General features: G+C 41.1%; 1 protein-coding gene across 2 annotated transcripts in view; it reads left to right on the top strand.

Moving 5' to 3' along the window:
* The first annotated feature begins 11,297 nt into the window (after positions 1-11,297).
* BEND2 (BEN domain containing 2) overlaps positions 11,298-26,508 on the top strand; it is a 45,829-nt gene continuing 30,618 nt past the window's right edge. Inside the window, exons 1-4 of one of the 2 annotated variants that reach the window (XM_043458960.1) lie at positions 11,298-11,387; positions 15,550-15,741; positions 17,649-17,791; positions 21,399-21,473. In XM_043458960.1, the coding sequence (XP_043314895.1) occupies positions 11,372-11,387; positions 15,550-15,741; positions 17,649-17,791; positions 21,399-21,473 (426 nt within the window). In that variant the 5' untranslated portion in view covers positions 11,298-11,371. The remainder of the gene's footprint in view (positions 11,388-15,549; positions 15,742-17,648; positions 17,792-21,398; positions 21,474-26,508) is intronic. The other variant, XM_043458961.1, reaches the window with a different exon arrangement.

Here is a 26,508-nt window from a genome sequence, read left to right as displayed (position 1 = left end):
TCACAACCCAGAACACCCAGAGAGACTCACAGAGTTATGTAGAGAATAGAAGTGGGAGGGAGGAGGTAGAGGTTATCTCGGAGAGGAAAGGGATAGTCAAAAGAGGAGAGAGCAATCAAGCCAGTCATCACACCCCTAAGCAAAAATGGGTACTGAAGTTTAGATTCTTAAAGGTACAAAGTTGATAACAAATACCATAAAGCAAAGATTAAAAATCTAGAGCAGAGGTTAGACTCTAAAATATTAAAAATACAAAACAAAATCACAAAAATTATAAAAAGTATATATATGAAATTTGCTTTAAAATTAGGGTCTTTTTTTCAAGGTAATAGGTTATAACTGAGTAGATTATAAAAATGAAAATTAAAGGAGTAATAAAGACTTGAAAAATAAAAAAAAATGGTAACAGTAAAAATATAACTAGGAATTTCTCTGGAGCTGTTGAGGGCAGTATAGGTCAGTTCAGTTTCAAATAGTTTCTTGTTCCAGGTTATACTTCTTGTCAAGGTCTATAGGCCCCTTCCAATGTTTCATCATTGTTAACTGCAGAGTTTTAATCTGTTGCACCTGTTAGTTCCAGAGCAGTTCCTCCTTCTTTGGCCTCCTCTGTTTGCAAGTCTCTTCAGTGTCTAATTTCTGCCCTGACACAAGGGGGCGAAGGTGATCACTTATCTAGGCTTACTTGTTCAGTTGTGTTCTGGGAAGGGAGGAACCCTGCAAGCAAATATCACGGGCATGTGTGGCAAGTGCTTGCAGTGCATGGACCACACTGGATTTGCCCAGGTCATGGCTGCGTGTGCTCTCCCGGTGTGCTTACACTGCTCAGGCTCCAGGTTGCTCTGCAGGGGTGCTGTCCAAAGTGTGCTCTGCCTTTCGTGCACTTCCCAGGTCTAAGCTGCTCAGGTTCAGGTTCTCGGGTACTCCACAAAGGCACAGACTCGGTTGGGTGTGCGTTTTGTGCCCTTCCCAGGTCCTAGCAGCTCAGGCGACCAGGTACTTGGCGAGCGCACTGTCCCAGTTGGGCCGTGGGTCTTAATCACCTCCCTGGTCCCAGTCGCTTGGTGTACTGGGTGTGCCATCAGAGTGCCATCTCAGGTATGCCGTGTGTCTCCTCTGGGGAGCTGATCTCAGGCTGCAACCCTCCTGGCAGATGTCAACCATCCAGGATCCCAGGAAACCTTAATTAGCAACTGGGAGCCTGCTCACAGTTTGGCGGAGGATGCCAGTCTCTGGGGCCGAGATTGCCTCTTGCCTTACCACTCTTGTTATCGCACACCTGCCTCTCTGCCTCTGGTTGGGTGGGAGGGGCCAGTCTGCAGCCAGCTAGCTGTCCCTTGGTGATTGCTCAATCCTCTGGTCTGTGAGCAGGCCAGGCTGTGCCTTAGGTTAGAGGTTTTTGCAACAAAGTTTTCTCCCTCTTTTTTTTTTTCCTTCTCTCTGGTTATCCCACAGTTTGGGTTGCTATCTCACATTAGTTCCCTCAGATTGTCCTCAGGGCATTCAGGCCAGTCCTTAACCTAAGCATGCAACCCATACCTCCCTGTCCAGCCCCTGCTTGCTGGTGGTGGAGGCCAGTGTCTGGGCTACTTCTCCATTGGGTGTTGCAGTTAGGTGCGTAGTCTGTGGGTTTTTGTTTTTTTTTTTCCTCCCGGTTATGTTGCCCTCTGAGATTCCCAAACTCCCCATAGACCCTCTGGTGAGAGAGTTTCCTGCTGTTTGGAAACTTCTCCTCCTTCATGACTCCCTCCCCAGGATGGGTCTCCGTCCCTAACTTTTTTTTTTTCCGTCCCTAACTCTTTTGCCCCTCTTTTTGTCTTTTATATTTTGTTCTACCTCCTTTCAAAGAGAATGGGCTGCCTCCTGGGTGCCTGGTGTCCTCCACCAGCATTCAGAAATTGTTCTGTGAAAGTTGTTCAGCATTCAAATGATCTTTTGATGAATTTGTTGGGGAGAAAGTGGTCTCCCCGTTGTATTCCTCTGCCATCTTAGGAGTGCCTCTGATGTTACTGTTTTGAATGTTGGCCAGCTTTTTCACTCTCCTCTTACACTTTCATCAAGAGGCTCTTTGGTTCCTCTTCACTTTCTGCCATTAGGGTGGTATTATCTGCATATCTCAGGTTGTTGATATTTCTCCCAGCATTCTTGATTCCAGCTTGAGATTCATCCAGCCTGGCATTTCACCTGATGTACTCTGCATCTAAGTTAAGTAAGCAGAGTGGCAATATGCAACCTTTACATACTCCTTTACCAGTTTTGAACCATTCCATTGTTCCATATCCAGTTCTAACTATTGCTTCTTGACCAGCATATAGGTTTCTCAGGAAGCAGGTAAGTTGGTCTGGGTATATCTATTTCCTTAAGAATTTTCCATAGTTTGTTATGATCTACACAGCTTTAGCATAGTCAATGAAGCAGAAATAGATGTTTTCTGGAATTCTCTTGCTTTTTCTATGATCCAATGGATGTTGGCAATTTGGTTCCTCTGCCTTTTCTAAATTCAGCTTGTACATCTGGAAGTTCTCAGTTCACCCTACTGTGAAGCTTAGCTTGAAGAATTTTGAGAATTACCTTGCTAGCATGTGAAATGAGCACAACTGTATGGTAGTTTGAACATTCTTTGGCATTGCCCTTCTTTGGAATTGGAATGAAAACTGACCTTTTCCACTCCTGTGGCCATTGCTGAGTTTTCCAAACTTGTTGATATATTGAATGCAGAACTTTAACAGCATCATCTTTTAGGATTCAGACATGGTGAATAAGAAACTAGTAGTGGAACCCTGCAATCTATATTTTAACAAGCCCTCTAGGTAGTCCTCAGTTCAGTTCAGTCGCTCAGTCATGTCCAACTCTTTGCAACCCCATGAACTGCAGCATTCCAGGCCTCCCTGTCCATCATCAACTCCCAGAGTCCACCCAAACCCATGTCCATTGAGTCGGTGATGCCATCCAACCACCTCATCCTCTGTCATCCCCTTCTCCTCCTGCCCTCAATCTTTCCCAGCATCAGGGTCTTTTCAAATGAGTCAGCTCTTCTCATCAGGTGGCCAAAGTATTGGAGTTTCAGCTTCAACATCAGTCCTTCCAATGAACACCCAGGACTGATCTCCTTTAGGATGGACTGGTTGGATCTCCTTGCAGTCCAACGGACGCTCAAGAGTCTTCTCCAACACCACAGTTCAAAAGCATCCATTCTGAGCTCAGCTTTCTTTATAGTCCAACTCTCACATCCATACATGACCACTGGATAAAAAATAGCCTTGACTAGACAGACCTTTGTTGGCAAAGTAATGTCTCTGCTTTTTAATATGCTGTCTAGGTTGGTCATAACTTTCCTTCCAAGGAGTAAGTGTCTTTTAATTTCATGGCTGCAATCACTATCTGCAGTGGTTTTGGAGCCCAGAAAAATAAAGTCAGCCACTGTTTCCACTGTTTCACCATCTATTTGCCATGAAGTGATGGGACCGGATGCCATGATCTTAGTTTTCTGAATGTTGAGCTTTAAGCCAACTTTTTCACTCTCTTCTTTCACTTTCATCAGGAGTCTTAAGTTTGAGAAGCATTGCTGGGCATTAGAAGACAATTTAAATGCTATCTAGACAGTGTATTTCCAAAAGGAAATCAGCCCTGGGTGTTCATTGGAAGGACTGATGTTGAAGCTGAAACTCCAATACTTTGGCCACCTGATGCGAAGAAGTGACTCATTTGAAAAGACCCTGATGCTGGGAAAGATCGAGGGCAGGAGGAGAAGGGGACGACAGAGAATGAGGTGGTTGGATGGCATCACCGACTCAATGGACATGGGTTTGGGTGGACTCAGGAGTTGGTGATGGACAGGGAGGCCTGGGGTGCTGCAGTTCATGGGGTCTCAAAGAGTTGGACACGACTGAGTGACTGAACTGAACTGAAGACATTGTATTAAAAAGCAGAGACATCACTTTGCTGACAAATGTCCATAATAGTCAAAGCTGTTGTTTCTCCAGTAGTCATGCAGAGATGTGAGACTTAGACCATAAAGAAGGAGGAGTGCTGAAGAATTGATACTTTGCATCTCTGGTGCTGGAGAAGATTCTTAAGAGTCCCTTGGACAACAAGGAGATCAAGTCAGTCAATCCTAAAGGAAATCAGCTCTGAATATTCATTGGAAGGACTGATGCTGAAGCTGAAACTCCAATACTTTGGTCATGTGATGCAAGGGGCCGATTAATTGGAAAAGTCCCTGATGCTGGGTAAGATTGATGGCAGGAGGAGAAAGGGGCGACAGAGGATGAGATGGTTGGATGGTATCACCGACTCAATGGACATGACTTTGAGCAAGCTCTGGGAGATGGAAGGGCAGGGAAGCCTGGTGTGCTGCAGTCCATGGGGTCGCAGAGTTGGACACGACTAATTGAACAACAACTGATGCAACCTACGAGATACTAGAGTTAAAAGGATATGTATTTATCTTCTAGGACAAGAGCCATATGGAATTTAGAGGCAGAGAGGATGTTTGTTTTTCTTTAAAAAGGGGTTTATTCTTTTTATGAGGAATTCATAGCTGACAGGGCTCCCTGGTGGCTTAGGGGTAAAGATCCCACCTGTCATTGTAAAAGATGTGAGCTCAATCCCTGGTTGGGAAGGTCCCCTGGAGAAGGAAATGGCAAATATATCCTTGCCTGGGAAATCCTATCTGGACAGAGGAGCCTGGTGGGCTACAGTCCATGGAGTTGCAAAGAGTCGGACATGATTTAGAAGCTAAATAATAACAATAGCTGACAACTATATCTAATTAATAGTTTCTATAATGTGTAATTTTTAGCTATGAAGTTTTCCTCAGCTTTGAAATTTTAACTGAATTTTGGTTGAACCTTAAGAAGTGTTAACCATAAATGTGTAGTAACTGCTCTAGTCCAAAATTTATAAATCACATTTCCAGTGTTCCCCCTGCCTTAATGAAAGTTGCTGAAGATCTTCCTTTATTATCAAAGTTCAAAGACATTCATGCCATGGCATATGGTAAGTAGATTTGAAAATTGTAAAAATGGAGACCATTAGAAATTGCCATTTGGCCGGACTAGGGAGGATCCAGTTGTTGTCAGCCTCTTCTTTGCTGTGGGATAAGTCATGGGAGTTTGAAGGGATGGTTCAGAGGTTTCTGAAGCAATTCTCACAGCCTGAAGGGTAATACGGCAGCAGCCAGTGAGGGCACAGCCCTGGGAAGCCATGAGAGTCTAGGAGGGAGCCACCCCTCAGGGAAAAGTCAATACACGGTACTCCTGTCGATGTCATAAAATCGTACAAAATCCAAAATTTAATAGAAGAGGATTACATTAAACAGAAGGTAACCTATAGTGTTCCTCTGAACCTCAGTGGATCCAGTGCTCTATAGTGGGGGGCCCTGATGTGGGTGTCTTGGCAGGCCACTGGGTGTGCTGGATGTGTTAACATTCTCAGGGAGGCTCCTCCTGGCTTTACCCTGTCCACAATGGGCCCCATGGTGTTTTCCTGTACTCTCCTTTTGGAGCATTTTCTTGGCCCCCAAACATCAGAGTGTTTTCCAGGGATGTTACAAAGAGGTCTGAGAGAGAACGATATACCCAAAGGGACTCAAGGTTAACCCCCCCCCCCCGCTGTTTTCTGTTTGTGGCCCTTTGTTTAGCTCTCAGATAGGAGGATAACCATTTGCCTTCAGGGGTGTGAGAATTCGGGGAGAGGAGGATGGGAAGCAGCTTGACACAAAGAGTACAGGAACCATCCCTTTATTCCAGCATTGCTTCTCCCTCCACTCAGTCCCTGCTACTCCTTTTCCATATCCTATTCAAGGCTTAAACCTAATTATACTGGAGGCCCGGGAAAGCAGCTGTGTGGCCTTGATATTAAAGAAGACTTTAGATTTGTTCTTAAAATAAATTTCAACATGGATTCTGGAGAGTAGAAGGAAGCTTGGAGTAGGAAGGCCTTTGGGTCAGCTTTGGATGGCACTCAAGGGCTTCTCTACTAGCTCAACTGGTAAAGAATCTGCTTGCAATGCAGGAGACCTGGGTTCGATTCTTGGGTCAGGAATATTCGCTGAAGAAGGGATAGGCTACCCACTCCAGTATTGCTGGGCTTCCCTGGTGGCCCAGTTGGTAATCCGCCTGCAATGCAGGAGACTTGAGTTCGATCCCTGAGTTGGGAAAATCTCCTGGAGAAGGGAATGGCTACCCACTCCAGTATTCTGGCCTGGAGAATTCCACAGACTGTATAGTCCATGGGATCGCAAAGAGTCGGACATGACTGAGCGACTTACACTTTCAAGGACTGTACTGTGAGAAGCAAGTAAAGAATTATAAACTGGAGGTGTGTGTGTGGCAGGGGTCACACTAGCAGACCTACATTATGGAGGAATCATCCTGGCAGCCAGTGGGGGCGGGGAATCTCAGCAAACAATACCCATAGATCCTCCGCAGTGCGCAGAGCCTCTGAGGCACCGCCGTCCACGTTATGTCCTTGGGGGCAACTCCAGTGGTTTCATTCTACCTTTTTCTGAGCTCTTCTCAGAGGAGGAGGCATCCCTCTGACAGACGCCCGAATTGTTTGCTGGGTTCGGCACTGTCCAGAAACAGTCCAGCACAACCACCTTTCTCTTTCAAGTGAAATTAGCGGTTCCTTTCCAGATCGCCAAGGTTCGGGAGGTCCAGCTTTTGACAGGGGTCTCAGAAGAGCTTTGGGGGCCGGGGAAGAAGCCAGGAAGGCACCCAAGAAGCCTTGACCACTGGTGATGTAGGTTCCAGGTTGCCGAGCCCGGCGCACCCGGCTCAGGAAAAGAAAGTTCTGGGCCTGACGGGAGGGCCGTGTACGCCAAGGCCACTTCCTAGCACAAAAGGGCAATGGGGTGCAGACGGATCTCCCCATTTCACCCAGGCGCCCAGGAGCCACACATTGTGGCCAGGGAGCCACGTGGGACTCGCATCACCGCCACAAAGAAGGCAGGTGAGGAGAGGCCCCAGTCCTGTGTCTTCTGGTAGCCACCACCTGGAGGGGAGAGGGTGCTCCCCGGAGCCACAAGGGTCCCAGGCCCAGGCCTTGCCAGGGAGGCAGACAAACTGTTGTCCCACTTACCTCACCTGACACCACCTACAAAGTGTAGGTCACACAGCAGTGGGGAGGGGTTGGATTTATTTCTCTCGGTGTCTTCTCTGAAATGGCTTTCCTATTCTCAGCCCCTGACGTAGCCCCATCTTCCCCCACAGTCTCTCTCACACACCCCATCCCCATTTCGGCCTTAATGAGCCAATGGGATCCAGTTTCACCACCACTGGAAGCGATGTTCTGTGCCTCTCCCAGGCCTTTCCCCATCTTTACAAAGAGAACTTAAGTTGATCAAACTTGTACCTGTGTTGTTGCCACCCCTCCTCTCTCCCCCCACCCCACAATGAGAACTGTTCTTCAGGCCTTGGATCCAATAGCCTCATTGTGACTCTGTGAGGTGGGGGTGGGGAGGGGTCAGCAAGGACGCAGGGACACACGTCTTGGTCAAGTGTGAATTTCCATACCTGGACTCTGCAGTCCCCAGCATTTCAGGCTGTTTGGCGACTGTCAGTACTGCCTTGTGAAATCCAGCCCTGGGTTGCAGTAGTTTTCTGTTTGCTGGATCAATAATTTTATAATTTATTTATTTGAAATTAAATAGTTTGAATTGAATATAATCAATTATTTAATTTTAGTTATATACACATATATATAAATCACATCTTCATATCCATTCATTCATTGATGGACACTTTGGTTACTTCCATATCTTGGAAATTGCAAATAATGCTGCTATGAGCATTGGGGTCCATGTATCTTTTCATATTAGTGTTTTTGTTTCTTTTGGATATATACCCAGGAATGGAATTGCTGGGTATATGGTAATTCTATTTTTAGGTTTTTGAGGAACCTCCATACTGTTCTCCAACAGTGGCTGCACCAATTTACATTCCCACCAACAGTGTACAAGGGTTCCCTTTTCTCCGCATCCTCATAAACATTTGTTATTTGTGTTTGTTTATTTTTTTTTTTTTTGGATGATGGCCATTCTGACAGGTGTGAGGTGCTATCTCATTGTGGTTTTGATTTGCATTTCCCTGATGCTTAGTCATGCTGAGCATCTTTTCATATCCCTGATTGGTCATCCAGGTTGCAATAGTTTTGATGAAGTTGAACTGTAGGGGTCACTGCTGTTTTGTGAGAGTATTTATTTGTACCCTTCTCTGTCTTTTGGGCAGAGTGGGCATTTAGTCCTTTCACTTCCTCTTCCCTGCTCACTTAGCTGTCCATGAACCAGGTTGATAACATGAACCTGTCAGGTGATGTGATAATTAAAGGCAAAGATCCCGAGACCAGCCTCTCGTGGGGTGCAGAGCAGTGCCTCTCAGCCTGGTACCTGTGAGAAACCCCTGGAATTCTTCAGCCTCAGAACCTAGCTGTCCCTGACCAGGGACCTGGGGATCTCTGGAGCTCAGACCTGGGCACCAGTGTTTACAGCTCCCCTGGTGTTGGTGGGCACAGCCTGGGTTGGGTACGTGAGTGAAGACAGTGAGCAATGCCTCAGCTGCCCTCCCTTGGGAGCCGTGGCTGGAGCTGGGCCCCGTGCTCCCCAGCTTGCTCCTCTAGCTCCCTTGGAGACCCTGCTTTCCATCCCCCTCTCTGTTGTCTTCCAAGAGCCCTGCCAACCTTTCCTGGCTCTATTTTTCTCACTCGGGCAAACGTTGAGGTCTTTAGCTCCACACACTATGCAAGGGGTGGTGCCCTCAGCTGGTAGTCGCCTGCAGGGGACGCTAGAAAGGCTTGAGACTGCGAGTCTTTCTCCCTGGCTTTGCCGGAACACAGTTTTCTGTCACTAAAGGGTGAGGAGGCTCCTTCCTGAAAACCTGGGGCCTCGAGGACTTTCAGTCTGGATCCTTCCCATGGATGTCCTGAGATGCCCCCAGACCAGCTTCCTCCAGAGGACCTGGGTCACTAGCAAGGTTCCTGTGTCAGGGCCCCTATGCACAGAGGCCCCGTGTTGTCATGGAGGGTAGAGGGTGCAGCAGAGGCCTCTGTCCCCCCAGCATAGATTTTTTTTAAATTGCTTCTTTCTTCAGCTGTTTTATGTTTTCTATATCTGATCATATTTCACCTCATGCTAGATATTCTATTTAAATATTGTTTGGGGAAATAAGTTGATGTTCTCTTTCTAGGAAAAAAATTTTTATTTGCTTATGCCAGACGCCTGGGAGTACTGAATCCCTAGATGGGATGAGACTGAGCTACAGCTGGTGTGGTTAATTATTGGTTAATATTGTTGTTGTTGTTCAGTCACTCTGTCATGTCCAGTCTTTGTGACCCCATGGACTGCAGTGCACCAGGCTTCCCTGTCCTTCACCATCTCCTGGAGCTTGCTCAAACTTGCTCAATATTGTTTAATATTTGCTCACTTTTACTCTGAAGGGATGACTCTTCATGGTCCCTATCCAAGGGAGGAAGTGGTTTACCAGCCCTGTTTGTTCGGTGGCTCCCAGAGTCTGACTTTGTCCCTCAGTCCAACAAAGCCAACAGTACTACAGCAAGGCCTCTCCTTTTATGGAGGAGCAGTGAATAACCTAGAGCAGAAGCCATCCTCTCAGCTGCTCACACTTCTCTAGTTTTCTGATCTTTCCCAGCTCTTAGCTCAGTAATTGCTCATAATGTTAACTTTTTGATGTTCTTGAGACTATTTTTATTTTATCTATATTTTTAGCTTTTTGAAAATTAATTTATATTGGAGTATAGTTGCTTTACAATGTTGTGTTAGTTTCTACTGTATGGCAAAATGAATCAGCCAAACATATACATATATCCCCTCCCTTTTGGACTTCCTTCCCATTCAGGACACCCACAGTACATTAGGTAGATTTCCCTGTGGTATACAGTATGTTCTCAGATACTATTTTTAGAACATTTCATCCAGCATTTTTAGTTGTCTTCCAGGAGAATGGCTGCTCTGCAGTTCCCCTGTCCATTATGACAGGAAGCAGAACTCCATGACTGCACTGGGTATTGGTTAAAATACCTCCTCTTCTGTAGGGATTGTGGCTCAGCTCTCACCTCAGCCTAGGTTGATGGTACTACCAGCATCTCTTCCCACTTCTCCCATGTCTGCAAGGTCTCCTGGGCACTACATTCTGCCCTACTTGGTCAGGTTGATGCAGCTTAGGCCGACTAGGAGGAGGAAAGCTAGCCTTAGGAGAGAACCATGGTAAGAAAGCGTTTCCACCTACCATTCTGTGTCCCTGCATGGAGAAGAGGGGTCAATCAAAAGAATGGAGAGTTCTGAATAAAAATGAAAGTGAAGGGATTGTCGAGCATCTGTTGGATGTTCAGTAACATTCTAGGAACAGACATTGGGTCCATTGGGTGTGGATCAGTCTGGATATACAATGAAGAGAAAAAAAAATCACACAATTGGAACAGAGAAAGTTTAATACAAAGATGTGTTAAGTATAACAGTGTATTGTAGTAATGAGGGACTGGCTAGTAAGAAAACTCTAATGAATATAGAAATAACAGCTATAATGAACAGTGACTACCTCTAGGGCTGACAGTGGGCCCAAGAGGGCACAACTATGACTGAATGAAGCACTCAGTAAATCCTGGCTGTTATTACTTAGTGGAGGAATGGTGCACGCACACGGCTGCTGGAAAATAGCAAGTAAGGAGCGGTCCCCCCAAAGGACAGGGTGGCACAGATGTGTGCTGTGTGCTAAGTTGCATCAGTCATGTTCGATTCTTTGCGACCCTAGAGACTGTAGCCCGCCAGGCTCCTCTGTCCATGGAGATTCTCCAGGCAAGTATCCTGAAGTGGATAGCCATGCTCTCCTCCAGGGGATCTTCCCGACCCAGGGATTGAACCCCCGTCTCATATGGATTCTTTACCCCTAGCGCCACCTGGAAGTCCCTGGCACAGATTTAGTGGGCCTTATTAAAGGCACATTTTGAAAATTGGATTTGTCCCAGATTTGTACCCAAAGCTGGTGTTGAATATGAGTACAAAACCCGGAAAACCTTAGACAAAGTCTGAACTCAAATCTCTTACATTCTACAAGTTTCCTATGGTGGAATTACTCTGGTGGCTACCAGTTCACTTTTTTTTTTTTTCTCGTATGTGTCGGAAAAGTACACTTAGGTAGAAAGGGAGGGGGGCAAACCACCACACTTGGCATTCTGCCTGGTCTCCCCCTCCCCTGCGGGGGAGCCAGGCACTACTGCGCAGCCGTAGAACCCGGGGTGGTTTGTGCGCATTCGCTTCCGTACCTCAGTCTGCGTCAGTTATTGCGCGAGCGCGGGCGGGTTCTAGAAGCGGCGCAGACGCCCAGCCTGAGGCCCTCGGAGCTGGGCATCTCACCTCACAATGTCCGAGGAGGACGGTAAGACGCCCCCAAAACTGACCCCCACTAGCTTTTTCCTCTCCTTACCTGGTTCGGGGAAAGGTTCTGATATGGTTTGAACCCAGTCTGTTTAGAGGGTTGCGTGGACGACCACAGAACTGACGGGGTATTGGCCAGGGCACAACTGGTTATGGCCTCTCGGCTTCAGTCCCATATTGGTCAGGCACACCCGGGGCTAGGGTGTTCGAGAGGCTCTAGCTGGTCCTGGGGCTTTTGGGGTCCCAGGGTTCATGGTGCCCCAGGGGTTAGAGGTGATCCAAAGCTTGTGGGTTGCCAGGGTTGAGGGGTTCTGGGGCCTTTGGGGGTTCTGGGGCTTTTGGGGGTTCTGGGGCTTCATGGTTTCCCTCAGATTTAAGGTGATTTGGGGCTTCTGGAGTCCCGGGATTCATGGTCTCCCAGGGCTTGAGGTAATCTGGGGCTTTTGGGGTCCTGGAGTTCATGGCGTCCCTGAGGCTTGAGGCTATCTCATAATGGAGTCCTAGGTTCATGGCTTCCCGGGGCATGACGTGATCTGATTCATGGCGTCCCAGGGCATGACGTGATCCAGTTCGTGGCATTCCGGGGCATGACGTGATCCGATTCATGGCGTCCCGGGGCATGACGTGATGTGGTTCATGGCGTCTGGGGGGCATTCAGGGTGGTGCAGGTTTTCTGGTGTTTTAGGGGCTCAGGGGTATTGTGCGGCTCAAGGCGGCTGCAGAGTATTCTGGGGGGGGGGCGGTGTGGAGGGGATCCTGAAGCTTTCAGGCCTCTGGCGTTTATGGCGTCCTTGGGACTTGAGGTGATCCCAGAGGACGCCGATTCTCATGGCTCCAGCACGTGGTGAGAGCCAGCCTCATTTTCCGCATGAGGGTGGCAGTTGTTTCCAGGACCTCTAGTGGTGGTAGAACAGTCTCAGTTGTTACCGTGCCAGAGGGTGGGCCACCTCGGTTGTTTACCGCGCGCTCCAGAGGGCGGTGTGCCAGACTCGCGCGCAAGCAGTTCTGTGCGGCCGCAGTTTTGTTTTGAACTTTATTGCAGGGCTTCTGGTGCTCGCGCCGCCAGCAGTTGCAGAGCGTGGCGTGTGGCGCGTTGCACAGGAAAGTGATTTGGCTTAATGGCTGGGGCACTCCTGGGAGGAGAGGATTTGCTTAGCTGGTACAGCGAGTTCTAACCTCAAATTGTAGCAGCGCTTTGGGGGGTAGGGTGTCCGTCCTCTCCCCGCCCCCCACCCCCCGGCCTCTCCAGGGATGCCAGAATATGATGGGCTTTTGAGATTTAGCCACTTAGTTTTTAAGTACTTCGTGCTGACTTTCTGGAACAAGTTGATCCTTTGTTCTTTCTTTTTCTCTGTCAGAGGGCGTTGGGGTCCAAGAAGGACCAAGACTTTCAGCCGTTATGTAGACTTTTAAAAAATATTGCAACTTTATTGTTACTTCCTTTTAGATTTGCATTTCACTGAGGTAACATTGGTTTGTAATGTGTGTTTCATGTGTGCCTTTTATTTCTACTTCTGTATACCCTACAGCATACTCAGCACCAAAATTTTATGTGGAATTTTGAGTTTATAGAATTGACAGGCTAGCGAGTTAATTCATTATAACATCTTTTGAGATTGGGATGTTGAATTTGGGGCTGTGTTTGATCAAAGACAGATTGGGCAGCCTGTGTGTTTTATGGTAAATATGCAAATAAGGAGAAAAAATAAAGATACATGTATGGAGAAATCCCGGCGCAGAGGGCATTCTTTGCTTTAAGAGGGCAGATGCAGGAGTCAGAGAACACTGCAAAATGTGAGGACGCCTGTAAGGCAGGGAAACCCTTCGGTGCGAGCTCCAGGACCAACCTGCTGGCTGTACCGGTTGAGCATGGTTCGGTAGAAAAGACTAGTTTAGTAAGTTGAGGATAGCTTCCCTCCCTGCTCTACCCAATTTTCTCCAAATAAAGACTGCTCCCGGGTTTTATAACAGGAGGTGGTCAACTGGTTTAATGTTTACAAGTACAGATTTTACAAGCATCTTTTGTATGCATTGTTTTTTTTTTTTTTTTTTTTTTTAGTTAGACACTTTTAATGTATGCATTGTTTTATAAAGCAGGGCATGGGGTCAGTTCAGTTTCAAGCCTGCCTGTAGCAAATGCAGGGTGATGGGACACAGTATTATCATCCTTTGGGATCAGGCAGACTTTGTAGTCTCTAAAGTTTGATTGAAAGAGTAGAAGGACTGCTTTGTAGAGTCCTGACAGAAGATTTAGAAAGTGATTGTTTTGATGCACATTTTTGCTAAAAAAAAAAAAAAGGAATGATCTGGCCATTGTTATCTGTCCTGTTTAGTTGTGTATATTCTGTGTATATTCATTGCAGTAGGCTTCCCTGGTGGCTAAGACAGTAAAGAATCTGCCTGCAATGCAGGAGACGTGGGTTCAACCCCTGGGTTGGGAAGATCCGCTGGAAAAGGGAATGGCAACCCCTTCCAGTATTCTTGCCTGGAGAATTCCATGGACTGAGGAGTCTGGCAAGATACAGTCCATGGGATCACAAAGAATTGGGCATGACTGAGTGACTAACACTTTCACTTTTCATTTTTTGCGGTAGTTGTCATGTGACAGGTTTTAGCCCTCATCATTGTGAACTATGTGTTACTTGATAAATTCATGGCAACTTAGTTCCTTGCACCTTGGGAGCATAATCTTCAAACAACTTCTAAATGTTATAGTGTCTTAAAAATTGCCTGTGAAAGCTATGCATATACCTAAAAAATTAATTGGAATTTTGCAAATTAACTGAAAAACCGTAGTGGAATTGTCAATTGCTTTACTCATACTAGTTTGAAAGATCTGTTGATGTACAAAAGCTTATCTTAAAAACAAAATTTCAGTCGCCTTTGCTTTTGTTATTTTCGTTTGAAGTCTAAACTTTATTGTAGAGAATCTTAACAAATACAAAGAAATCTAATGAAGATAATTTTGCTACTCAGAGATAGTGACATAGAGATAACCATTGGTATGTTTCCTTCTGCTCCCAAAGTTAAGATTATGCTGTATTTTTCTCCTATGAATCTTTTCACTCCTTTAAGATTATTTCACAAGCATTTCTAATATTAATAAATGTTGAGAATGTTCTTCTCATTGGCAATATACCATTCTATCATATGGAACTACCATAATTTATTTAACCAATTTCCTTTTGTTTGGATACCAGGTAGTTTCTAAAGTTTTGTTTTATTTCTGTGAGGACTATTAAGTAGATAGAGTTCACTGCAACTCTCCAAAGCCAACCCCAAAGTTTTATGGATGACAAAACAGAGGCAAAAGAGTAGATGTATCTGGCCCAGAGTCATACCTCTGGATAGCTAGAGAGCCTGAATTGTAACCTACACCACATGACTCCTAATTTAGTACCATTTTCACACCACCTTACACTGGCTCATTACTTTATTCTAGTACTTTGGTCTATTTGAAATAAATATACTGAATCCAAAATATGCAAGGTAAATGTGACCTACAAGTTAATACTTCAAGCTTAAACATGTTCTTTTTTCAGACCAACTTTAGGAAATAAGAAAGCTCATTTATATACTTTACATTTTGCATATTGTGCTATCTTTTGTATTCATTAAAATATGAAGTTTGCCAATTTTATATTTCACATGTAGTTTACTTATAGTCATCTATTTCACATTTTGTGAGTCAATTTATATTTAATTTTTGATAATAACATTACTTTTGTATGTTATTTTTCCATTATTTAGTATCCTAAAGATTAATATTAATTTTTAGAGAACAAGTTTGGAAATTCATGGCCACCCCAGAGTGTGGTTGTATAATCTCAGTTGTATCATTTAAAAGTTAAAAGCATATCACTGAACACAGTACATGGGCCAGGTGGTCTAATTTCTTAAAGGAGAAGAAATTTATTGCTCTATAGAATTGAAGGTCTTGGAAATAATACTATTTGTGTTTATGTATGCATATATCTCTCTAAGCTTTATACTAAGCAATTGGTTTCTTAGCTAACTTGGTGATGATTGGAGATATGAAAATATTTAATTTTTTTCAGCTAAAATGTTTTTAAAACACCCCATAACTTTATAAGGTGATTTTTGCTAGAAACTTTTTATGTAATGTGGCATCTAATCTACACATTCTCTTTGCTTCTTCTTAGATTGTATAGTTTTATCTGTTGGAGATGACGACAGCGACGATGATGATGATGATGATATTCAAGTTGTGGTAATACGAGACACTGATACAGATCTTAATGAGGACTTATTTTCTGATGATGAGGTGTTGGTTCTACAATCGGATTCTGAAGATGGCAGCGATGTCCCTAGGGAGATGCCTGAATTGTCATGTGGTAATTTTGTTAAATTTCCTCCTGTGTGAAATTTTGATCCCCAGTCCCCATTTCCAGTAAATTGCTTAAACATTCTTCTAACTCTTACCTTAATTCTTTATTATCAGAACGCCAAGCTTTGTGGTAATAGCACAGTGTTTACCTGTGCTTGCATTTTCCATTTATTTAAGCTCTGTCATGTCTCCTTTTCTGTTTTTGTTCTATAGGGAGTGGGGAGGTAGCCTTGGAAAGCACTAGGGAGAGTATATTTTGTCTCTGAAAAATTATTTATACCTGGCAACTAAAATTATAACTATTTGGTGGCAAAGCTAAAACTGAACTTTTGGGAGAAACAGCTTGGGTCAAGAGTCCATGGAATAGATGACATGATTTTCTATGTTGAAGATCTCGAAGAATCACCAAAAATACTCCTAAGCAATTATAGCAAGCAATTATATAATCAATAAATTAATAAATAGCAGTTATAGCAAGATTCTCATCATGTTTTTTCCCCTCTTTATTCTATTAATGTGAATGTGTTACATTGATTGGTTTTCTTATGTTAAACTAACCTTGCATTCCTAGGATAAACCCCTCTTGGTCATGGTGAATAATTCTTTTAATATGCTGTTGGATTAGACTTGCTAATATTTTGATGAGGATTTTTACATCTGTATTCATAAGGGATGTTGGCCTGTTTTTCTTTTCTTATAATGTCTTTATCTGACTTTGGTATCAGGGTAATTCTTAAATTTTTTGAAAGAGTTTGAGAAGGATTGTTGTGTTAATTTCTCCTTAAGTGTTTGGTAGAATCCAGTAGTGAGGTCCTCTGGTCCAGACCTTCTCTTTACTGGGAGGTTTGTGGTGATTGATTCAGTCTTTTTACTTGTCATAGATCTGTTGAGATTTTTTTTCCTTGGGGCAGTTTAGATAATTTTTTAAATTATAAGGGCAGATTATTTTCTCACATACCAGCATCAAACAATTTAGAAGATATATAGGGAAAAACCCCCAACATATAATGGCTACAAATAAATATTTAAAATTGTAAGGAATAAAAAAATAGCAGAACCTATATGAAAGGAAAGCACATACTTTACTGAGGGTCATTAAAAGAGGCTTGAGTAAGTGGAGAGACACAAATTTTTCCTGGTTGAGAAAAAAATACCCTAGTGTACCTTTAAAAAAAACCTTGGGAAAACCTATTTAATGGACAGGTGGTAATTTATCATATCAAACACACAAAATATTTAAAAGTACAATTATTGAAATATTATGGTACTAGTTTTGAAGTAGGGAGCCAGATATAATGCAATAGGAAGATCATAAACAGAATAAAGAATATATAGTTAATATATTACAATATATTAACATGAACAACATATTACATAGCAAATCATGCTGGTATGAATGGTTAACTATTAGAAATGGGGAAGCCCACTTGATTTTTGCCTCACATCACTCTTAAATAATTTCAAGATGAATTCAAGAGCTGAATATGCAGTAAATGGAAGTAAATGGAATATGCAGTAATGGAAGACCAGATGAAACCATAGTTGAATGTTTTTTTCCAATCCTAGTGGAAGATTGAGTATAGAAGCAGTTCAAGAAAGCACAAAAATATTAATGGTCTCTTCATTTGTTTTCAGCACTTATGCTATAGCCTTTAGATTGTAAAGCATTTGCTTCACAATTTGGAGCTGTGTTTGTTCTGGGTTCTTATTCCTACTTGTGGGCAATAAAGTCCTTCAGTTTTTAAAAGTTTATCCTAAATCACTAATAGAAGAATTCTCATTTTGTTGCTCTCTAAAATTCAGCCAGAACTCCAATTCAACCTGAGTTGGCATTCTGAAAACATGTCCATCCATACTAAATTTATTAAAGCAGTAAGTGTGTTAAGTAACTTTTTTTATGCATTTGCTTTTCAGAAACTGAAGATTTAGTAGTATTAAATAGCCAAGTAGTTTCATGTCTGGAAAGTTTAAAAAGAGGTAACCCTGACTCAGAGGAAGTGGAGTCTGTGCCATTGTACAAAAGAGGGCGACCATCTATTCCAGAAGACAATTGCATGGTTTGTACAGTAAAGTAAAATTTTTTCTTTTTTTCATTCAGCCTTATTTCTTTTTAATAGATTGAGTTTAATTTCATACAGTGAAATGCACAGATCTTAAGAGTGAGTTTCAACAAATATGTATGCCCCCCTCTATCAAGGTAAAGAATATTTACATCATCCCAGAAAATTCCTTCATAACTGTTCCCAGTACGTCTCCATCCCCTTGAACCTTGAAATACCATTCTAATGTTTTTTTCCATCATAGATTAGTTTTGCCTGTTCTAGAACTTTATAATAACTAGAATCACACAGTGTGCATTCTTTCATGCCATGGTCTCTCTTCCTTAGTGATGTTTTGAAATTCATCTGGTTGTAGCAATATTTCATTTCCATTTATTACTGAGTAATATTCCATTGTATGAATATCTATGATTTGTTTATTCTTTCTCCTTTTGATGGACATTAGGGTTGTTTCCAGTTTTTGGTTATTACGAGTAAAGTGGCTATGAACATTATTATGGGAGTCTTTTTGTCAACATATGTTTGCATTTAATTTGGGTAAATCCTCAGGAGTGGAGATACTGGGTTACAGGGTAGATTAAAGTTTATAAGAAACTGACAAACGGTTTTTTGAAGTGGTTGTGCTATTTTACATTTTCATCATATTGTGCTATGCTTCTCAATCTCTGAAGTTGAATAAAATAGATTATTAAACTGTTTATAATTAAGTTTAACAGAAAATACAGTAATTTACTTACATAAGGATGAGGATAGTAATACCACCTAATTAGTGTAGTCAGTTCTTTTAACTTCTGTCAGCCCCAATGTTTTAATCTTTGGGGGATAGTGTTATTTGCCTTCCAAGAGCCATGGTTTTTGACATACTTATGTGGAAGTACTTTGAAAAGCATAAAGCATTGTAGAAGGGTAAGATGACAATATTGTTTTTATAATTACTAATCTATATATTATAATTCCATAAAATTTTTACTGCCTAATAAATTTGTAATGCGGGGCTAATTCAGATAATTTTAAAAACAAAGACACTGATAATTACTTGGTATAGTTCTATTAAAATTATCCTTATAGTCCATAATTTATCCTTAGAATAAAGAATTATTATAATTAAATCAAATGGCTATTTGCTGTTTACTTATTTATACTGTGTTTTATTCCAAAAAGGGATTTAAGGTATCTTAGAGTAATTTTAAGAAAAACAGGTGCTTAAGTGCTTCCTGCTTTGTCCACAGAGTGTCACTGTTGGATTATTTGAAAGTTAAAAGTCATATAACATTTAGTTCTTTGTGGTTAGAAATATTTGTTTTGAAAGCAATTCTGGTGCCAGATTACTAGAAGACTAGTCTTTCCATCTTGAAGTACATAAGGGGTTAAGCTTAATGGAAAATGTTGTCTTAAGTATAGTTGACTTAATGAGAGAATAGTTCTGCAAATATTTTTCCATGTTATTGTAATGCTTGCAATGGGCAGAGGTCCTTTAGGCCTTTGGTGCATGTTGTAAACGAAATTGAAGTCTTAAAGCTTTTCTTTCAATTCTTTCTTTTATATTTCCTTTTGGTTTATTAATTAATCCTCCCTATGTAGGAGCATGAACACCTGATTGTGCAGAAGGTGGAAGTGTCATTAATGAATGGACATCAGACTGAATATTTTTGTAGTATTAATTGATAATTTCCAAATGTATTCACATTTACTGTCATAAAGAAAATGATTAAAATTCTTTTCAGCTTTCATTTACTGTGGAGTTACTCTGAACTTGTGAGCCCAAGGAAATATTTCTCTTACATGAGTACTTTACCATTTTATTTTCCTCTTTTCCTTATCTAATAGAAGTTCATAGCAGTTTTGTACCCTGCTTCAGTGACTTTTCTAATTTTTGAAGTGGTTTTAGATTTATGGGGGATTCCCTGGTGGCTCAGATGGTAAAGCGTTTGCCTGCAATGCAGGAGACCTGGGTTCAATCCCTGGGTCAGGAAGATCCCCTGGAGAAAGAAATAGCAATCCACTCCAGTACTCTTGCCTGGAAAATTCCATAGACGGAGGAGCCTGGTAGGCTACAGTCCATGGGGTTGCAAAGAGTTGGACACGACTGAGTGACTTCACTTTCTTTCACTTAGATTTATGGAAGAGTTATGAATATATTACAGAGAATTCTAGTCTTTCACAAAATTTTCCTTAATGTTAACTGACCTGCGTAACTTAAAGTTATGGTAACTGTTTAACCACAGTGTGGTTTTCAAAACCAGAATATTAACATTGGTACCTTACAATTAGCTAAACTGCATCCTTGTTTGAATTTCACCATCCCCTCTCCTCCAGTCTTTTTTCTGTTCCAATCCAGTATTTCTCATTGACTTTAGTTGTGTCTTCCAGTTAGTGACAACTCCTTAGTCTTTCCTTGTCTTTTGTGACCTTGACAGTTTTGATGAATGTACTAATCACTTATTTTGTAAAATGTGTCTCTTGATTTTTGTATGTCTGATATTTTCTTTTGAAAAGATTGAAATTATGCAATTTGGCAAGAACACCACATACACTGTGTTGTCTCCTCATGAATCATATCAGGAGTTTGAGATGTCCATATGTCTTTTTACTGGTGATGTTAACACCAATCATCTGGTGGTCTGCTGGATTTTTTCACTGTAAAATTACTATTTTCCCTTTGTAATTAATAAATATTTTGGGAAGGAGTATACTTTGTGCTAATATCCTGTCCTCAACTATTTGCTCTGTGTTGAGTTAGCTCATGGATTTTACCATGGATTTTATCTGCAACATTTACTACTGTGGTGTTTGCCTATTGGTGACTTTCTGTTTCCCTTCTTTCTTTGTATTTATTAAGTGGAATTAATTTGTAAGGAATAACTATCCTTTCTCTCCCATTTATTTATTCAGTTATATATTTTATATCAATATGGACTGGTGGACATTTATTGTATTGTATACATTATAATCCAATATTGTCACTATTTTATCAATCAAATTTTACAGCTTTGATGATATATTGAGAGCTCCTTCTGGCTCCTGTGACCTTTTGACATTCTCCCACTTCTTTTTTGAGCAGTTCCATATTTTCTGACATTACAAGGTGTTCTAGCCTCATATATACTTTCCCTGTTCCAGCTCTGGAATTCATCTCTCTTTCAATTCACCTCTGGTTCCTTTTATTGGAGAGTGGTATTTAGAAACCAAGCTCTGGACGCTACGTGTGTTCATTGCTACTCTTGTGTCACTGATCTTAGTCCCACTTAGTGGGCAGAGCTAGGAAATAAGTGTGTCTACTAATCCAGCATACACATACATTTATGACTATGTCTGTTTGTATGTATATTATAAACTGTTCATATGAATATTCAGGAGCTTTTCTTAATCTTAGCTTCTTATATAATAACTTCCTTCTTGTAGCCCTCTTTTTAATTGGCTCTTATCTTTTTCATCCTCATGATTACGTGGTTTGGTTTTACTTCATCTATGCTTTATATTGTAGATTTCTGAAATCCTTTTGAGGTAAAAAAGAAAACAATTAAGATAGAGAAGTATATATTTTTAGTGCTTTATTTGGTTCCTAGAGATATTAAATATTGACTTATTTTTCTGATATTAATAGGAGAACAATGCACCTGAAGACTTATTTCATGGAAATTATCATAACCTACTTACTGAACTCCAGCACTATTGTCAGGTATCAAAGTTGTGTCTTAAATGTAGTTTTCCAAAATATTGATTGTAATTTTCTTTACCTCATTTAATGACATTGTACTCATTTTAATAATATTTTATTTATTTGGCTGCTGTAGGTCTTAGTTGCAGCATGCAGGTTCTTCCATCTTCATTGTGGCCTGCAAGATCTTTTAGTTGCAGCATGGGTGTCATTGTACTATTAATAGAAATTTTGCTATGCCAAGTTCTCTATGATTATTCATTCCATTGTGATACTTTAAAAAATATCTACTTATAACAACATTCCTAAGTGAAAAACTTGAAATAAAAATATGGTTTTTGTTTTCTAAAAAATATAGCCCATAACTGGTCAAATGTAGTTAAGTGTCTTTCAGTTGAAGCAAAATGGCAGCCCGCCAGTGTTTTTTTAATGAGTATATCTTCCATAATTTTGAGGGGATTTTATAAAAATTGACATATTGGTGGAGAGTGATAGAAGTATGTAACCATCAAGGATTTTGTGAGCTGCATACCCTAGCAATAATGAATATTTATAAAAAGTAAATGTTTCTTAACATATAAAATTTCTGTGATACAATGAACTAACATACTTTGAAAAGTTAGAAGTGTTTATGAGAGTCTTTATCATGCCTTTATCATGAGAACAGTGGAACACTTAAAGGGGACTTGTGGTGTCTTCTGGGGAAGGATGTACAGAGAGCGGGAACGTGGGGGCCAAGTAGGGAGTTCTGATTTTGAGCAGCGGCAGCCCAGCCTGCTTTACATCAGCATCCACGAGGTTGATGAATGAGGTTGACACAGCTCTGCCAGGACCTTCTTTTTTTTCCCCCATTTATTTTTATTAGTTGGAGACTAATTACTTTACAATATTGTAGTGGTTTTTGCCATACATGGACATGAATCAGCCATGGATTTACATGTATTCCCCATCCCGATCCCCCCTCCCACCTCCCTCCCCATCCCATCCCTCTGGGTCTTCCCAGTGCACCAGCCCCGAGCACTTGTCTCATGCATCCCACCTGGGCTGGTGATCTGTTTCACCCTTGATAATATACATGTTTCGATGCTGTTCTCTCGAAACCTCCCACCCTCGCCTTCTCCCATAGAGTCCAAAAGTCTGTTCTGTACATCTGTGTCTCTTTTTCTGTTTTGCATATAGGGTTATCGTTACCATCTTTCTAAATTCCATATATATGCGTTAGTATACTGTAATGGTCTTTATCTTTCTGGCTTACTTCACTCTGTATAATAGGCTCCAGTTTCATCCATCTCATTAGAACTGATTCAAATGAATTCTTTTTAATGGCTGAGTAATATTCCATGGTGTATATGTACCACAGCTTCCTTATCCATTCATCTGCTGATGGGCATCTAATGCCAGGACCTTCTGAACGACTGTGTAAGATGTGGTGGGATGAGCATCTCCCATAAGACACACCCAGGTTTCAGAGTCACAGCCCTGCAGTGGGCCCTGGGGGATCCTCTCCATTTCTCCTCTTGTGCCGGCTCCCTCCTGTCTTCGGCACCTTCCCTTCCCAGTCTAGGCCACATGGGGCAGCACTTCCACCTGTTCTTTCTTATCCTTCCCAGCGTCCCCTTTAGTAAAACCCCAGCCCTGTCCAGCCAGGCTGGGAAGCAGAGGGGAGGACCTATGCTGGGGACTGGTGGCCCTCAGACAACCTCAATCCTTCTCGCTTATTTCATGGAGAAAATGGGGAAGCGTGGAGCAGAAATCCCCTCCAAGTCCCGATTCTTCTCATAGCCCACAAACCTGCCTAGTTCCATCTCTGCCAACCTCTTTCCTGACCGCTGGAGTGGGAAAAGGGTTCCCGCTGTAAGGCTAACACTAACACCTCCTTTGGTTTCTGCATCTGATCCTCTTTCCCTGTGTTCAGACACCTCCGTTCTTCCATCACCCTTCTCTCCTGGATCTTCAGCCTCTGTCTCTGTCACCCTCAGCATATTCATTCTCCCATTGTTATTTTTTAAAATCACTTCTTTTGGCCTCCTATCCCTCTCTAGCTGTCATCTTCTCTCTCTGCTTACCTTTATAACCCGGTTCTTTAAATGTCATTTATGTTATCTAAGCACCTGAATTCCTGTTTTTAGCTCTCTTTTAATCATAAAAGTAAAACATATGCACGCAGTTCTAAGAAAAGTTGAATAGAGAATGGCTTAAATGAAGCATAGAAGTCTTTTCTTTTCCACCTTTGGCCCTATTCCTTGGAGGTAACCACTTTTAATAGTCTATTTTAAATTCTTCTTGTAGTTTCTACCATTATACAAATAATACACCCTATTTCTTTTTGTGTTAACTTTTGGTGTTAACTGTTAACTTATCACTTTGAAAAATTAGGTATTTAGCTCTTTCATCTTCCCCATTCTGAAATTAGTTATACTGATATTTATAGTTTTTTGCTGTTTGTTTTCTATTAAACTTATATTACCTATTCTGTCAGCTTTAGACAGCAGTCTTTTAACTGTAATCACACCCCATTGTATAAGAACTAGACATTCACATTCCATACACTATCCTCCATTTATCTTCTTTCTAATGCTCATTTCTCACATTCCTAACACTGACAAATATATAAATTCTGCTCTGTAAACTATTAATAAGCCTTCCGTGTTTTAGATACAAATTATTTATAGAAATAAAAATTAATCAGTACATACAGTGCTAGGATTTTATAAACATCATTTTTTATGCAACCAAATGGTATCTTTGGCCTCATAGGGAAACATATATCTTTATTTTTAGCTGAAGCATAATTGACATACAACATGATATTAATTTCAGGTGCACAGTGTAATGATTAAACATTTTTATACATTGCAAAAGGATTACCACAATGTCTAGTTATCATCTGTCACCATACAGAGTTACAAAATTTTTTTCTTGTGATGACAACTTTTTAAGATTTGCTTTCTTAGTTACTTTCAAATTTGCAGTACAGAGTTATTGTCTGGAGTCGCCATGCTGTACATTACATCTCCATGACTTACTTTATAACTGGAAGTTTGTATTCCTTGATCCACTCTACCCCTTTTGCCCACCCTACAACAGCACTCCCTTCTGGCAGCCACCAACTGTTTTCTGTGTCTATGAGTTTTGTTTTGTTTATTAGGTTCTGCATGTAAGTGAAATCATGGTGTTTGTCTTTCTTTGACTTATTTCACTTAGCAATCCATGTTTTCACAAATGACAAGGTTTCATTCTTTTTTATGCCTGAGTACTTTTCCACTGTATGTATATATACCACATCTTTATTCATTTGTTCATTGATGGACAGTTAGGGTGCTTCTATATCTTGACTATTGTAAATAGTGCTTCAGTGAATGTAGGGGTACATGTATCTTTTCAAATTAGTTTTTCATTTTCTTTAGACAAATACCTAGAAGTGGAATTGCTGGATCATATGGTATTTTTATTTTAAGTTTTCTGAGGAACCTCCATATTATTTTCCGTAGTGGCTGTGCCAATTTACATTCCCACCAAAAGCACTGGAGGGTTGTCATTTCTCCACATCCTTGCCAACACTTGTTATTTCTTGTCCTTTTGATAATAGCCATTGTGACAGCTGTGAGATGATATCACGTTGTGGTTTGATTTGTGTTTTCTGTTTAGAAATGTTGAGCATCATTTTCATGTGCCTATTGGGCATCTGTATGTCTTTGGAAAAATGTCTGTTCAAGTCCTCTGCCCATTTTTTAATCAGTTTGTTTGTTTTTTGTTGAGTTGTATGAGTTCTTTATATGTTTTAGTTATTAACCTCTTATCAGATACATGTTTTGCAAATATCTTCTCCCCTTCAATAGATTGCCTTTTTATTTTGTTGATGGTTTCCTTCACTGTGCAGAAGTTTTTTTTTTAGTTTGATATAGTTCCATTTGTTTATTTTTGCTTTTGTTGCTGTTGCCTTTGGAATCAGATCCAAAAAAGCTTTGCTAAGACTGATGTCAAGGTATTTTCCGCTTATGTTTTCTTATAGGAGTTTTATGATTTCTGGCCTTACATTCAAGTCTTTAATCCATTTTGAATTAATTAAGAAATATAATCTTATAAGTTGCTAAGTTGCTAATTCTCTACTAGTCAGGGTCCTAAGCGTCAAGGTCAATGGATTCTCTCCTGTCTTCCAACAGCACTCAAAATCATGTCATATTCTAGTTGGATTTTATTTGAACACTGACTTTTTATTTGTCTAAACATTTTCTTATATAGAAGGTTTTTTTTTTTGGAGTTCTGCTGACTACTTTTGTTGAAAGGAGAAATATGCCTTTTTATTTCTTTGCTTGGATTTTTGAGCTTCAGAGTCAATTCCATGTTGAGTGGAGTCTGCTTTCTTCTTAACGTAATTTTCCCCCCACAAATCCTTCCTGTTATAATTTGCACCAGTTACTTTAGAGGCACAACTGTCACCTCGGTACTTCTTTTGACTGCCTGCTGTTTCTTGGATCCCATGGCTTCTTCATCTTGGATTCCCCTCTTGCTTTCTTTATAATTTTCTCTGAGTAACTACTTTTTAAACATTTTTTTTTAACAGAAAGTTGCATAGAAGTTGAATTCCCAGTCTTCGTGTATCTGAAATTTTCTTTGTGTCCCTTTATGTCTCTTATGCCCCATATTTGTCCCACATGCTGAGTATGCAATTCTAGATTAAAAATTACTTTCCCATAGAAATTTTATTGTAGTATCCAGTGCTTGTGAGAAGTCTGTTAGTATTATGATTTTTTATAGGTGAAATTTTTTTCTCTGGCTTTGGAAACTTTTAAAATCTTTATTTTTCCCCCATGTATCCTTGGGCCCTTTCAGTTTGAAGATTTGTGCCATTCTTTAGCTCTGATAGAATTTTTCTTCATTTCTTCCTTTCCATATACTCTATTCCCTCTGGAGTAACTTTTATTTTATTAAAAAATTAATTAATTTGACGGCATTGATCTTAGTTGTAGCATGCAGGCCTAATTGTCACATGGTGTGTGGGATCTTAGTTCCCTGACCAGGGGTTGAATCCACGTCCCCTGCATCAGAAGGTAGA

Source organism: Cervus canadensis, chromosome X (genome assembly GCF_019320065.1).
Source record: "Cervus canadensis isolate Bull #8, Minnesota chromosome X, ASM1932006v1, whole genome shotgun sequence".
In the NCBI taxonomy this organism is placed as follows: Eukaryota; Metazoa; Chordata; class Mammalia; order Artiodactyla; family Cervidae; genus Cervus; species Cervus canadensis.
Note: the sequence above shows the minus strand (reverse complement) of the source record. Positions and strands in the feature narration are given on the sequence as shown.